This window comes from Chenopodium album, chromosome 9 (genome assembly GCF_948465745.1).
Source record: "Chenopodium album chromosome 9, dcCheAlbu1.1, whole genome shotgun sequence".
NCBI classification, from domain to species: Eukaryota; Viridiplantae; Streptophyta; class Magnoliopsida; order Caryophyllales; family Amaranthaceae; genus Chenopodium; species Chenopodium album.
The window spans coordinates 64709850-64725911 of record NC_137842.1 but is presented as its reverse complement, the minus strand read 5'-3'; the positions used below and the strand labels follow the sequence as shown (position 1 = coordinate 64725911).

The 16062-nt window shown below is 31.0% G+C and overlaps 1 protein-coding gene across 1 annotated transcript; it reads left to right on the top strand.

The window, feature by feature from the left end:
• The first annotated feature begins 13426 nt into the window (after positions 1-13426).
• LOC145558769 (uncharacterized) lies at positions 13427-14457 on the top strand. The gene has a single exon (XM_081620105.1). It carries the CDS (start codon positions 13557-13559, stop codon positions 14145-14147), a length of 591 nt encoding a protein of 196 aa, XP_081476231.1. The 5' UTR covers positions 13427-13556; the 3' UTR covers positions 14148-14457.
• The last annotated feature ends 1605 nt before the right edge of the window (positions 14458-16062 follow it).

Genomic DNA, 16062 nt, shown 5'->3' with positions numbered 1-16062 from the left:
CATTAAAAATTTAAAGGAAGAGATTAAAGTTATTGTTGTTGGGTTGTTTTTTAATTGTAATTTAAGAAGCGTTTGATGAGATGATCGAATTTGTGTTGAGTGTCAACCAAAAATGTGTACAGTGTTACAATCAACTCTTGAAACGTGAAAGCAAAAGATGACTAAATTGGTTAGCAACCTATTCAAAATGATAAAATCAACCGTTCATATATACCTGTCACATCTCAAAATTTGCATTCAATTCTAAAATTAATTAGTTTTAGATGATATTAAAGTCTTTGACTAGTTAGCAATATTTTAGGGTACACATGTATTACTAAGTATAGCCAATACAAATATACTAAATCAAACAACCATCCCCTAATTAAAAGCGATAAAACGTTTGTTTTAAGAAGTCTATAATGCTCCTATAAACTAAAATTATAGATGTACAAAATCTTAAATTCAAGCAAAATCTTTCAAAAGTTCTTGGGTGGACCTGGTCCACAATATACTTATTGTGGACCAGAAATGTCACGTGCCAAACCCACCAAGCAGCAAAACACACTCCCAGCCCACTAACCCTTAATCCCGTAAAACCCCAAACAAAAGAAAGCGTTGAAATCTCTTTCTTGCAACTTCATCATCAACGCCATTAACAACTTCATCTCAGAGCTCAAATTTTTTTTCTCTCTCCTTCTAATCAATTCTAGGGTTTATAATTTCTCCATCATAAATCAATTTCTGCAGAATTCATGACAAATTCTTCTATACAATCAATCGAAATTGATCTAAATCGAAATATGTAGGACACTAGAAAACTTCGATATTAATGTCATCAATTTTGATCTGAACGATGAAGCTCAAATTGAAAGCTTTTATGAAGGTAAGAATTATAAAAATCTGATCATCTATTTGTATTTGATTTTGATGAAATTGTGCAAATTAAGTGATTATGCAATTGCAATTATTTGTTCGGAAAATTAGATTAGGCATTTAGGTATTATTTCGTATTATTTGTAACCAATTGTATGTAATTTATGTCAATTGAAAATTATATAGGGGTACTGTAGTTGGAGACAACATGCAAATCCAGTTTTAAGTAATATAGTTACCTTTAGTGATAGTATAGTGCCTTTTCAAAAAAAAAATAAGTGATAAAGCAGGCTGATTAGTATAGTATTCTAATACCTTATAAACAGAGACCCAAAGCCTCCTTCTCGAAGCTTGCTTCCGTGTGAAATATAATTGGTAGCTTGCTCTACTACACCGAAGGCTACTTTTTGTTGTAAAGCTTTCTTGTTCACGTTCCCTTGTGTCAAGGTTTCTTGTGATCAACATATAAGAAATCAAGAAAATAAAATGCTTAAATCTTTAAATACTGATTATTATGATAGAGTGTCTTTTATAATTGACATAGTAACTTTAATTTTGAGATATATAATTTTTGGAATAGTAACCTTTTTTTATAATGTAGTGATCTTTATTTCTAAATAGTAATCTTTATTTAATAGCCCTGTATTGCCAGTTTTTCACCATTAATTAACATATAGTCCTTAATTTTGACATAGTAACATTTATATTTGGAAAAGTAACTTTATTAATAATATAGTGGTCTTTGTGTAACACTATATAGTGACCCTTTCGTCTCATAAGTCACCCTGCTTAATTAAAATCTTAATTAAAATACAATAACTCTTTTATTTGTTATACTTACCATTTTAAAAATCATAGTCACCCTTAGCTACATTAAATTACCATATCAAAATTACCCTTTTTAATACATAGTAACCTTTTTTTTGTCATATAAATACCCTTTTAGCATATAATTATATATATATATATATATATATATATATATATATATATATATATATATATATATATATATATATATGTATATGTATATATATATATATATTATGCTCCTAGACTACTTTCAAAGTTTCAATCTTCATCTATTCCCTTTGTTCAGATTGTGCAGAGCATATATTAGCTCACTCAACATGAAGGTAACAATTGATAGAATGGATTGTCAATGCTTAAATGTTCGTTGCTACACTATTATAACTAATGTATTGTTATGCCTATTAGCTCAAATGGTCGAGCACTGTGTACTTTCACAGTAGATGTAGGTTCAAATCCTACATAGGCTATTGGTTGTATTATGTAAAAAGGCAGCTTTATTAATAAAATTTGAGTATTATCATCGTATTACAATATAAAATAACAATGCAAGCTAAATAGGTATTTATGCAGTTTGATGCTAACAAGCTACTAATACAATGACCAAAACACTACTCATCAATGATAGCAACACACAAGCATTGTTGTAGTTTAGGCTATGTGGGACTTGAACCCACACCATGTACATTATTGTACATTGCTCTACCGTTTGAGCTAATAGCCTATATTTATATATATATGGACAATCCTTCTATCTGCCCCTTAGTTGCTTAAACCAAACATTGAAATAAAAGAACATCTTGTTGATGATAACATAAATAAGAAAAATGACCATGAGTCTGTGACACCCTTAAAACAAACAAAGTATATCATAAACAACATTAATTAATGTCAAATTGTTTAGGGTGATAGACCATATTTTTTAAATTGAAAGTATTAACTAGATTACTAGCTCTAGCTGACATGTTCAAACCTAAACCCAATAGAAGTTCAAGTTCTTAGAACAAAGGGAGTATATAGACCTCACCTTATTATTTGCACAATGGTCATCTAATATGAATCGTGACCCTTAAATAAATTAAACAACCTTATTCATATACATAGTAACTCTTTTTGAAATCATAGTTGCTCTATTTGCATATTCTACTTTGCACTTCCTTGATGTTAAGCAACAGAGCAGTAGCAACAAACAAGTGAGCTTGCCTAATCTTATCCTACATGGCTACACCACCACCCCTTAAATTAAATAACACCACACTCACCTCCCTCCATTCAACCAATCCACCACACAACCGCAACAACAAAATTCCTAACCTCCATCTCGCAAGTCCCAACTGCTACCATCAACAATTCCACCGACGACAACTACCACAATACCCGCACAAAAGCATAAACAATTCACATGGCTGCTAGTAGCAGCCCACACATGTCACCCCACCAACATTGCCGCACCAACCAGGCCTTACAAACCACCACACACTCGCCTCACTTGCCCAAGACATTATCTCCTTAAACACTAGCAGAATGATTCAACAAATAATCAGTTTGGAGAAGCAAATTTTAAATCTGATCATAACCAATAATCCCATTCAGTGATTCAAGCTATCAACATATGCCATAAACGGTACAGAAAGCAAGAAGTCTACAGACTATTCTAAATAGTATTTACAACTACCTGCTAAGCTTTGCATAATCAACAATCACCAAACTACACTCTCCAAATTAGCAAATATAATAAAATACGAAATCAGAACCATAAATAAATCAATTAAATTTATAAAAACATAAATAGTGAAATTGAAATTAATCATGAATTTTAAAAACTATAACCCTAATTCGTATATACTAGGTTTAAGTGAATAAAATAAATCGTAGATACTAGGTGTAATTGAAGCTAAAAAGCCAGAATAAACCTTCAAAAAACCGAATAACACCAGAATAAAAAATGAATCGAATAAACTGAAACCCTAGATTTTCAAAATCTTCAATACAAAACAAAATTCAAACAAAAAAAATCATGCAAATCGCTTCAATTGAAGAAAATTAACGATTAATCAACATAAAAGTATTAAAAATCAACTTGAAGAAATAATCGTACCAGAATTTGGTTGATTAATGCAATTTGCGTCCAAAGAACGAAGGCCTTTTCTCCTCGTAAATGTTCCACCACCTATTGTTCTTGCCATTGAAGAAGAAATTAAGCAATCTTGAAGTTGTAGCTGTGAAGAGGAAGAATTTGAGCCTTGAAGAGAGAGAAAATGGAGGAAACAAAAAGAGAGGAATCAAAGGAAGAAGGTAGTAATAAATACAGAGTAGAAAATTAAGTAGTCTAAAATGGTTGCCTCTTTCCCCACCACGTGAGAGGTAGCTGGTCCACAATAGTTTATTGTGGACCAGGTCTATTTAAGAATTTGTAAAAATCTTTATGATATGTAGAAATTCATGACATCAAACATCAAATCTTGTCTGATTTAATCTTCAAATTAAAAGATAAACAAGAACTTCGGCCACTAGACCTACCTTGCCCTTAATTATTCTCATAATCTTATAATGAATATCCATGTATGATTTAGGTGGATAACTATTGGATAAGGTCAACACCTTCATTGTGCACCATTACTAATAGTCCAATCAAAATTTAATTTTGGAATAGGCAAGGTGTAACTTGGTCATTCTCCTCCTATGTAATAAGCATGCCTAGAGAATAGGAGATAATATTGCAAATGGAAAAACATGTTAGCATGGCTACCAAAACCTCAAACTCCACCACCAAAAGAACATGCCTTTGCTCTCCTACCACCCATCAAGGCTCTTTCCGGTGCAGCTTCCACCGCGGCCGACGAAAGTTTCCGATGAGATCTCCACCAGCAAGGCCCAAATTCAGGAAAATTGAGCCCAACAGTGCCATAAAGACCAACCTGTTGAAGGCCTTGTTGTTACAGATTATCAACCCATCAAGACATGATCTCCAAAGGCGTTGGCGCTTTAAGCCCAAGCCCACCAGGTTTAGCCTATCTTAGAATAACAATACACTTTTGGTTAGGTGATTGTTTATTTACACAAAAATTATAAATGTTCCTCTATTTTATTTTTGTTATCTTTGTTAAAATTTGAGGAGTTCAAAGATATATTGTAAGACTCCTATAAGAGTATTGATTTTGTTTTTTTGTATTTTTATTGGTATACATTACAATTTACAAACACAACTGAATTTTTATGGAATATCTTTGTTTGTTTCTTATTGCTTGAGAACTCTACAACTTTATCTAATCGAAATGAATGAGACACCTTTGTGGCTTTGTGCCAATTTTTTTTTTTTTTTTTTTTTTTTTTTGGACAATTAAATAATAAGTTATATTTGACAATTGGTAATGTCGTAGAGAAAGATATTGATATTGATTAATAAGTTGTGTTCGTAACAATAGGTGATGATTTAATATGATTTCAAGGGTAATTTTTCAGAATATTAACTATTAATTTATTATATTTCCTTGACCCTTGCATCTCTAATTTAGATTTTTTTTTTTTTTTTTTTTTTTTTTTTTTTTTTTTTTTTGCAAACGAGGGGCAAAGCCCCGGAATCTCTAATTTAGATAGTATTCATTATTCCACTTTTATACGACTTAATCATAAACAATAATGGATACTATATACTTTTGTTTTGGTGCATTTAAATTGTAAAATAATTGGAAAAACCTTTTTGACGAAGAAGTTGACTATGTTTGAGGTTTTTTTTTTTTTTCTTTAAAAAATGTTTAGCGTGATGTTTTGTACTCTAGTGCTTGTTTGATTGACAAAAATATAAAACATGTAATTGTCATTCGTGAAAAGAATAATATATTGTTAGACGAATGCAATGATACAATTAGTTACAAAAAGAGGCTACTACTATCAACTAATTTCAAGATCAGTAACTGTCAAGTATGGTTATAGTCCATAAGAGCAAATCCAATGTAGTTAGGGATTTGCTTGCAATTTTTCAACGGTATCTAGCTACTAGCTTGACAGAGCTAACAAGTACAATTAGCTTATTGGCCAAAAAAGTTTTCATAATTTTTGGAGGTTAATATATTAAACTCATTAAATTAATAAAGCTAATTGAGAAAGTCAAGTTTATTTAATTAGCAAGCTAGTAGCTAACCATTGGGGCACAAAATAGTTACAAAGAGGTTTAACTTGAAACCATATGTGGCATGACAAGACAAGACAAGCTAATTTAACAATTAATTTGCTATTAGAGATGCTCTAATGTGCATTTTGAATTTTATGGAGTAGCTAGGTAATTAACGGTTAATAATTGTATTTTGTGAAAATATCAAAACGCTTGACAATACTCTCAAATTAGAATTTTCAACAACAAAGTACCTTATTTTTGACAAAAAAAGTTAACAAATTGAATTGTATTATATGATCTACCAAAAGTATTCGAATTTAACAAATAGAATCAAACAAAAGTGTCTTCATTTAAACTACAATTGTTGAATAGTTATCCTCTTCTTGCAATTAGAGATCCACAAATTGGAAGAAGTAGTATTTAGAAGCAAATGAAGCAACAAACATGCATCATCTATCATTGTTGAATGAGAAAAAGTGGTCATTGTTGTGATCTTGTCACTCTTTTTTCAACAGAAATAATAAGAAATAACAAAAGTGCACAATTTTCTTTTCTTTTTTTATTTTCATTGTTGGTTGAATTATCATCCTCTTTCACTAAAGTATGAAGACGATCTACTAACTACTTAGTTGTCACCTCCTACTAGGTTGGTGCAGTGGTAATTTAATTAAACTTACACTTTATTTTTATTTTTTTGAAACCTAATTAAGCTTAGCTTACATTATTGATGATTAATGGGTCTTCTGATCGATCTAATAAATATAACTAAATCTTGTGGCAGTATTTCATGTCTTATAATCGATAAACTCAAACTTAGTTAGATTCTTGACTTATTCATACAAAGTTAAAGATTACAGCATAACAAATCACAATTATTGTGATACATCATCTGATCCTCAATATCACAGTACACTCTATTCGTCTCATACAAGATCAGATTATACATTGTAGCTAAATAAAGATGTGTTAGGATGCACAAGAGTATTATAAGCTTTGGTGTACGTATAAAAAATAGATAATTTAAAGAGTTAGCTGACAAGCATGTAATGTAACCAACTAGCTTGGTTAATACGACTAGTTATATTAATCAGCTAATTACGTATCAAACGTATTCAAAATAGACATAATAAAACACGCACTACGACTTATCTTATATTAGAAGGTTGAAGAATGTAAGTAATCACAATCTATGGTCCATCTCATACATGATCCACTATTAATCTTATTGATGACAAATAGCATATCATATTTGTCAACACATAATCCAATGTCAAAGCCATACCTTAAGTAACAAGTACTAATTTATAAAACCATAATTAAGAAATTTAGTTGACACTTGCTTAATGAAGTTATATTAACTCTAGACGGAAGTAATATCAAAGTGATGTAGTGAATTTGGTACACCACTTTTGACTAATCGTACTTTATAATTTAATATAACTTGTTATCTTATAGTCTTCTAAAGGATATGATAAGCTTTCGTGAACCTTGTAGATTTATATACAAATAGTACTAATAATGTGTACTGTGTCTAGTGGCTAATTATTAAGCTTATCAAGTTATCAATAATTTAAGCATTGAATATTTGAATATACTAAGTATATGTCTTTTTATATGTTTAGAAAATTATTCTACCTAATGATAATATCTTTGATTAATTTAGATAGACCTTTCTCCATGAAAATGACAATCAAATTAATTTTTTCTACTTTTCGAAATAATTGTGAAATTTTTACAATATTAATATACTATTCCTGTATTCCATAACCTTTGAACTTCAAATTTCTTTTTTTTTTTTTCTTTCTTTTCTTTTCTTTTTATTTTATAAGTAATTCAAATATAACAAGAAAGAGGCCTCCCTTATTTTGAAGAGCCATATATATGATGATATCACGTAATTGATTATAATCCATTATATGACCCTTAAAATAAAGATAAAGATAATGTTTTTGAGATACGATTATAATTTGCTTAGATCATAGGGCATAGACTACCCTTGGCTAATTGGGCTTATCCTTTATAATTATTACTTTAAAAATCAAAACTAAATAAAGTAGGATGTGGAACCCATGTCATTAGTGACTAGTTGAATATATCAATTTTAAAAATAATGCTTTACGATATTTTGTGTAATATTTATGATAAGGTTTAAGAAGTGTCACCCTTAAAAGTTTCAATTTTAAATTATTTTAGTACACTTTACCTTTGTAAAGGGACTTAGGGAGTATTTACTTTATACTAATCCTATGTACTTTATCCTTAATGGTGTCAATCACATTAGATTATGACTATTTCTTCCCGGTTTGTTGCAAGCTAGCTAGTTGCAAGTCTTGCAACAATAAAATAAAAAATGTTGCAAATTATTGAATAGAGGATATATTTCCAAAGCCCATGGGTCTATCACTAGGACAAATAGAATTTGATATTATATCATCATTAATAATTGTGTAGGGTAATTAACATAAGATATTAGCTAAGTAAGTCCATCCACTCACACAATACATAGAAGTATCATACTTACATGAAAATTTTACATAATTTATTTGGAATGTCTAAAAACTTATATTTAAATTACAAAAGTCGAGATTAAAAATTTATATAAAATGTCCGGTAGCTTATATTTATGTCTCACGAGGAGTCCATATTCATACAATACTTTCTTTTTTTAATAAATAAAACCCAATGGAATTAAAAAAACTACTTTATAGTATATAATTTTTGGAATAGAAAAACTTAAGTCATTCGCAATATGAAAGTGTTTTTATAATCTTTAACTTGAAAAGATGAGGACAAAAGAGGAAAAGTATGTGAAAAAGTGTAAATGTTATAAAAATAAGTGTGATAGGAAATATAAGGTAGTTGGTATTCATCAAATACCGTATAAAACAAAGTAAAATAAGTTAAGTGTCCTAAAATATAAAGCGAATAGAAGAAAAAATAATGCGTCGTTTTCAATATGATGATCTCATATGGAATTAATCACATAAAATAATAAAAAAAAAAGGAGAATATTTGAAATTTAGCATTAATATTAAAAAAAAACAATTCATAAATACTTTTGTATTATTTAATTTTTTTTTATTTTTTTTAGGAAAGCATTAGCCATAATTGCATAAACTAAAGGAGTAATTTTTTTATTTAGAGTTATGTCATTAATTCACAATAAATTCATCTAACCAATCATAATTTAATAAGTATGAAATAGAAAATAAAAACTAAGTTGAAAATGGAATACATTTAGTATGGATAGATATTTTTAAAACAGTCAAAATACTACCTCCGTTACAAGTTATGTGCAACGATTAGACATTTTTCCTCTCTGCTTTATGTCAAATCGTTGCACATAACCTGTAACGGAGGTAGTAGTATATGGACTAACAAATTAAAACAGGGAGTACCAGTAATAAAAATAAATAATTTATGACAATTTTAGATGACTATTGAGTATTGACTAGCATATGAATAGGGATGTCAATGGGGCGGGGCGGGGCGGATGTTGGTCTTCCCATCCCCATCCCCACCTTATATTTTCATCCCCATCCCCATCCCCATCCCCGCGGCGGGTCCAATTTTCATCCCCATCTCCGCCCCACCGGGTACAACTCCAAAACCATCCCCGCCCCACCCCCCACTTGGATATCCATCCCCACCAAAGACCCGCCTAATCCCCACCCAAGATCCACCTAATATCCGTATCTCAAATACACAATCTTTCATAATTAATACGAATTATAAAATAAAACATTCTATACACATTTTTGTGTTATAATATAAGTGTCGTACAAAGTATTATAATTAATATTGTATTTCATGTAATTATTTTATAAATTGAATAAAAGTATGTAATTTTGCTTTAAAAGATATATGGATGTGGGTATGAGGTGGGGATGAGGCGGGTACCAAGTGGGGGCGGGGGGGCGGGGCGGGGATGGGGCGGGTACAACTTAAAATCCACCCCCGCCCCATCACCCATGGCGGGTATGGTTTTTATCCCCATCCCCGCCCCACCACCCGCCAAACTGAGACCCATCCCCGCCCCATTGGGGCGGGGATGGGGCGGGTCTCCTACGTGACCCGCCCCACTGACATCCCTACATATGAACATAATAGTACTATAGAAGGATTACGTTATTCATTTGGCAAACATCTTATGAGTGATCATACTTTGGAGGACCAAACACAACGATTACGATTTGCAAGCCACCTAGACACCTAGTTGGGCGGTCAGTGGTCACATCAAATTTCTTCTTATTATTATTATTAGTATTAATTAGTTGTTAAAGTATTCAAAGTTTAATGGACCCATGTTTTACGTTCAGTCCAAATCGCTGCCAACTGGCCCTCGACACCCATTTGGGATGTTAATTAACACTATTTTAAGTTAATTACAATTATTACTTGATTCTAACTTACTTAATACTCCCTTTTAAGTAATAGAAGAAGGATTAATGGTAATCTTGTCATTTTATCACGTACTTAGAAATATCTTCTTTTGGTTTTATCTTGCGAAACGAGTTGATTGTTCTAGGACATGATCAAATCTATCATCAAAACTAGTGTAACAGCACATGCAATTATGCTAATGCCTTGCACGGACTTCACTCACGAGTCACGACCACCTATACAAATTAAATTGAATAATCTTCTTTTCAAAAGTGTCTCATTTTGTTGTGTTTGTTTTTTCATCTTTGTTAATGCTGATTATTGATTCATAATATAATTTAATTTTAAACAAATGCAATAATATTTTATTAAAACTGTAATTATATATCTCTTCTCATCACATGAGTTTTTTCCCTCTATGTCTTACAATCATTCCTCATGCAATTGAACTTTTTGACAAGTTGAACTTTTTTTTTCCTTATTCATATATTAATTTTGAATGTAATTTTTTTTTCTTAATTAATTCATCCTCTGTTTTTTGAATATTTGCTTCACTTTTCATTTCTGACCGTTTTTAAATACCACACTTACTACATTTCCTTACTTAAAAAACTTTTATATATACTTCATTTCTCTCATCTAATAGATTCAACATAAACTATACTACGCATATATTTGACCCACAAACTTGAAAAAAAATCGGGTGTACAATAATTATTGTACATCCATTATAAAGATAACCTAAAGTGATTAAAAGTTACCCCTGAAACGAATAAAAGTTACCCCAATATGCGTTAAAGTAACCCAATTCAAATAAAAATTATCTACGCTTTATTAGCAAAGAATCACATTTTAAATGACTAAAAATCAATTATTAGTGATTGAATGTAATTAAATTACCTTTATAAAACTTTTCTTGTTGTTGATTTATATAAAATTTGTATTATGTTTAAAGTTACCCTAAAATTAACTAAAATTTACCCTTATACTGCACGATGTACATTAATATTAATGTAAACCGGATGTATACAAAAGTTTTTGTATTTGACCATACCGTATTGTCGGAATTACTTATTTATGAATTACTCGATGAATCGTGAGTATACCATCAATGTTTTGTTTTGAGGGGATAAATTAGCTTAGCACAACATGCAAGAGAATCCAACAGATGGCAAACTAAATAAGGTGAAAAAAAACAATTAAGGGGACCACACCACAACACGATGTCATTTTCCCGCGCCTTGTTTGGTTCGAATCAATGTGCAAAACAACCGCCTTAATTTAATTCCTTTCCGTAACTCAATCACCCAAAGAAGCCCCACCTCACCCCACCCCACCCCACCGGTTCGGACTTTAACACACCGGTCTGGTCAAACCGAACAATTAAACCGATGCCCGAAACAGGCAAATGGGGCAGTTTGGGCAGTTAGACTTATCCAGAAAGTGGGAAATTAAGGACTTGTTTGGCTCTTGCTAGCCACGAAATGCTGCAAGGGAAAAGGACTGATTTGGAAAATATGACAAATTGGGTTGATTGATAATTTGAGAATCACGAAGGTTGAGCTTTTGTGGATAGACTTGTATTCATCAATTGTTTGTTTCATTGTGTATGGTGGTATCATTTTCTTGTATATGACGTTATTGTGAGGGGACCTTAAGGATAAGCTGTTTTTGTGCTGTGATCCTCGCAAATCCCAATGTATTTGCAATCTCATTACTCCGCGCTTTTTTTTTTTTTTTTTTTAAATGACTCGTTTTGACTTTTGACATTATTTATACACGGAATTCTCTAAATTTTGTGTGATCTGACTAGGAGTCTGTTCCGATTTACTGAACTGAATTAATTGGAGCTTAAGTGAGATGAGTAGGACGTACTGAATAGATTTGAAATGAATTGTTTATGAGAGAAGAATATTAGGAACTGAAATAATTGAAGTTGAACTAAACTGAAATTAAGTTGAAGAAAACATGTCCTAATATTTTGCTCTTTTCATCAACTAGCTAGACAAGCATGAACTATATCAAAAGTAAATAATGGTTCAAAATTTTAAATATCTTTTTAAATTTAATTGGTGTAGTCTAAATGACAAGGTAAGTAAAGTATAGATAATCAATTAAGATAACTTTAGACATTTTAAGTTTAGGAATAAAGCAAACAATAGGTAAAATCAATGTGAAAAAAGGGTTGTTAAAGAATAGTCTCAATACACAATGACAACAATTATTATTCATCCATATAGATTTAATACATTGTCTATCTGTCTTTGAGCTTATTGTTAATGTACAAAATATAATTGTAAATTGTTAATTTATTATAAGGGAGTGTTGTATATATAAATAAGGTAAAAATGTCTAAAATTTATTTCTATAATAAAACGAAACAATGATTTACTATAAATTATAAAATTTTACCATTTTAGGTTTAACATGTACATTTGATGTTTATACATTGCCAATTATATCATTCATTAGCTCAACTAAAATCTCCTTAAGAAAATAAAATCTTCATAGTTTTAGCAAGTTAGCAACCCTTTCCTAATTTTAATCCAACATTATGTTTTAGACAAAAAGCGAAAAAGACTATTTTTCAAATCTAATTTTTGGATGTGTTCATCATAAATAGAACGAGCAACTTTATAAATTTTCCAAATAGAAATATAAAATAATTACGGTATAAATAAAATTACAATGGCATCATTGTTACGACACGACATTAAAAACTTTTTCTGGTAAATTAATTTGACATCAAAGTTACACCAAATTCACCATATCTAAATTCCCTATTATTATTGCGTTTCAACTGCACTACATATAATTAATTATTAATCCACTCTATTTTAAAAATAAAAATTAATTTAAAAATAGAATCCCAAAAAATCAGGACCCTAGAATATCGATTTGATTCCCTCCGAATCACATACGTGGCACCCATCTAAACTCCCACTTCTCAAGCTTCATTTTCAAGCCACTTTCTTCGGCGCTCACTTCAATAAATATTCCCACTCGCAACAATTCCCATCCATCAGATCTCACCAACATCAACGGCTGATAATCAACCGTGTAACTCAAAAGTATACAGACGCGTGTAGATAAAAAACCTAACCCTAAACCTGTTCTGGTTTCTTCAACCAACGGCCGGATTTTTATTTTAATATAAAAATCAATATATGAAATTACAATATTACCCTTTTAAGTTCAGGTTTTTTACAAGTCACCCATCTTCTTCCTTCTTCTATTAATACGCTCTCAGCGACACCTCTAGGTTTGGAGAACTGAAATCCGAAATCCCCTTTTTTAGAAAAAAAAAAAAAAAAAAAAAAAAGATTTCCTTTCTCCTCTTTCTTCTTCCTTAAGCCATTGAAAAAACTCAGTTTCTCTCTCCTCTGTATCAACAATGGCGGCTACTACGTCGCGCCATCAACGCTCTCACTCACCTTCTGGAAGATTCTGTGCATCCTCCATTTCCTCATCTTCTTCCTTTGCTTCATCTTCTCCAACTTTCTCATCGCAATCCGAAAATCTCTTCCACCGATCATCCTCCCCTACACGAGTCAGCATCTACGGCTCCTCTCCTCAAACGACGTCGTCATCGGTCCGATTCTCAATCGATAACCGACCGACGTCGCCGAACAGATCCTTCGCCGCCGTGAACCGGAATCGGAATCCGTTTCCGGCGACAACAGGGAAGAAGAAAACATGTTTATGTTCTCCGACAACACATCCAGGCTCATTCCGGTGTAGCTACCACAAGAATCTGGAAGCGAAGAAGCAGAATACGGTGTCGTATCAGCCGAACCGGTTGAACATGCGGCGATCCGCGATGACGAACTCGTTGGTGAGAATCGGTACAGTGGAAGGCGGTGAGTGGGTGAAACGCGCTCTTGCGACGTTGATCCGTCCTTGCGCGCACCAGCAAAGACGGCGATCCGATTTCCAACCGCGACCGAGTCGACTCAGTGCGATGTCGAAGGCGGAAGATGGTTGAATTTGTTTGTTGTTGTTGTATGTACAGGAGCGGTGGAAGCGGCGCCCGAGTTGACTCACTGAGTCGTGGATCGGTTCATCCGCGTTGACTCAGTGACTGAGTTGATGCTGAGTTGTTTCGCCGAGTTTTTGTTTTTGATTTTCCCTTTTTTTTTTTTGTGTATAGAAATCCTCCCAAGTTCCGAATATTTTTACAGGACGTAGTGGTTGTTATGCATTTACTAAAATTAAATTACTAGATCTCTTGAAAGTCTTGAGTCAAGTCATAGTACCTGTTTATTTTTATCAAATGAATGGTGAATTTGAATTTACTAGTAGTTAATTAAATTTGTTTTTTAAAATTGATAATTTAAATCACCAATTTCACAAGAATTGATAAATTAAATCACAAGAGTGTGTGTGTTAAATCTGATGATTAATCCATACAAGAATTCCATTTATTTTTCCAACTTTTTTTTTTTCTTTTTCCATTCAAATCCTGTTATTATAATTATCAAAACCCGTATTTTATTTTATTTTTATATATTTTGTATTGTATTTTTTATTTGTTTTTTCAATAATGTGTTTGAAGTATGTGTATTAGGTGTTTTATTTTATTTATATTTTATGTGTTTGTTTTTTTTTTAATTTGTTTATGTATATTTTTGGGATGATAAATCTGATATGAGTTTGTTTTCTTCTCTGCAGATTTGCTAGGAGCGGAAAATTTTGGGAGACTGTAAAATCCAGATTGATTAAATTTTAAATCTGGGACGAGACTATTGGATTTTTAAATTTTTGTACAGGACCCTAGAACACCTGACAGGCTAACTAAAGTATCCTGACAAAATTAAAGTTTTTAAAATTTAATTAAAAAATTAAAATAAGGTTACTTTACTAATTTAGATATCTTTAATTCTTACTCGTAATATCTAAAAGATGCCAATTTAAGGGGAATATGCCATTTGTGGAAGATTTAACAAAAATTAGCATTAAGGCATTTTTTTTTTGAAGAAAATTAAGGCATTTTAAAAACTTGTTAATACCCGTAAAGACAAATATCATTTACTCCGTAGTAAAAAAATTGTATTTAAGGGCTATTTACATTTACTGAATTAAACTGATTGAAATTGAAATGAACTGAACTGAAATACCCTTGATCCTTATAAATTTGCTTGAAAAAGTTAAAATCATTACTCCCTTGTTTCACAAGGATACTTCTGTTTGGAATCTTTGACTTTTTGAAAATAAGTGAGAATTTTCTAAATTTCTCTCAATTTATAAGAATAAATAGAGTCAAGTGGCCACGTGGGATCTAGTTTGATTCGTTTTGATGAGTACATTATTAATACCTAACTTTTATATTTTTTTTGCTAATGTGATACTAAGGATATTTGCAGTAAAAGATTGGTAAAAATTTACATCGATTTACATAAACAGGAACATCATTATGAAATGGAGGGAGTAAATAAATTGTTTTAAAATTGATTAGAAATGAGGTGAAAGGAATTTTATTTTATTATTATTATTTTTTTAAACAAGTGAAAAGCTTTTTTCATACTCCCTTGGTTACATTTTAATTTTTATTACAAGAAAAGAGGAATTGCAAGTATATTTATACCTTAAAAATATAAAAAATATCATAGTGACTATTGGGATCTTTCTAAAAAAAAAAATATTTCTAATAATCGAGCTTATTTTAATCCTTTCTGAATTTATTTCATTGTATAATGGTATATGTAATACTCATTCCGTTCCATAATGTTAGTCTCATATATTATTTTAAGCGTTTTAAAAAGATCTACCCATATTAAATATATTTCATTTATAACTTGATTTTTTTTTAAAATTAATTGATTATATATTGATGACATGACTCTTAATGAGGAAATTTTTACCTTTAATTATGCAACTGTGACTTGTAGTTTCCTAATGAA

What these genes read in the sequence shown, in the direction of transcription:
- LOC145558769 (XM_081620105.1), top strand. Translation starts at nt 13,557, where the DNA reads ATGGCGGCTACTACGTCGCGCCATCAACGCTCTCACTCACCTTCTGGA.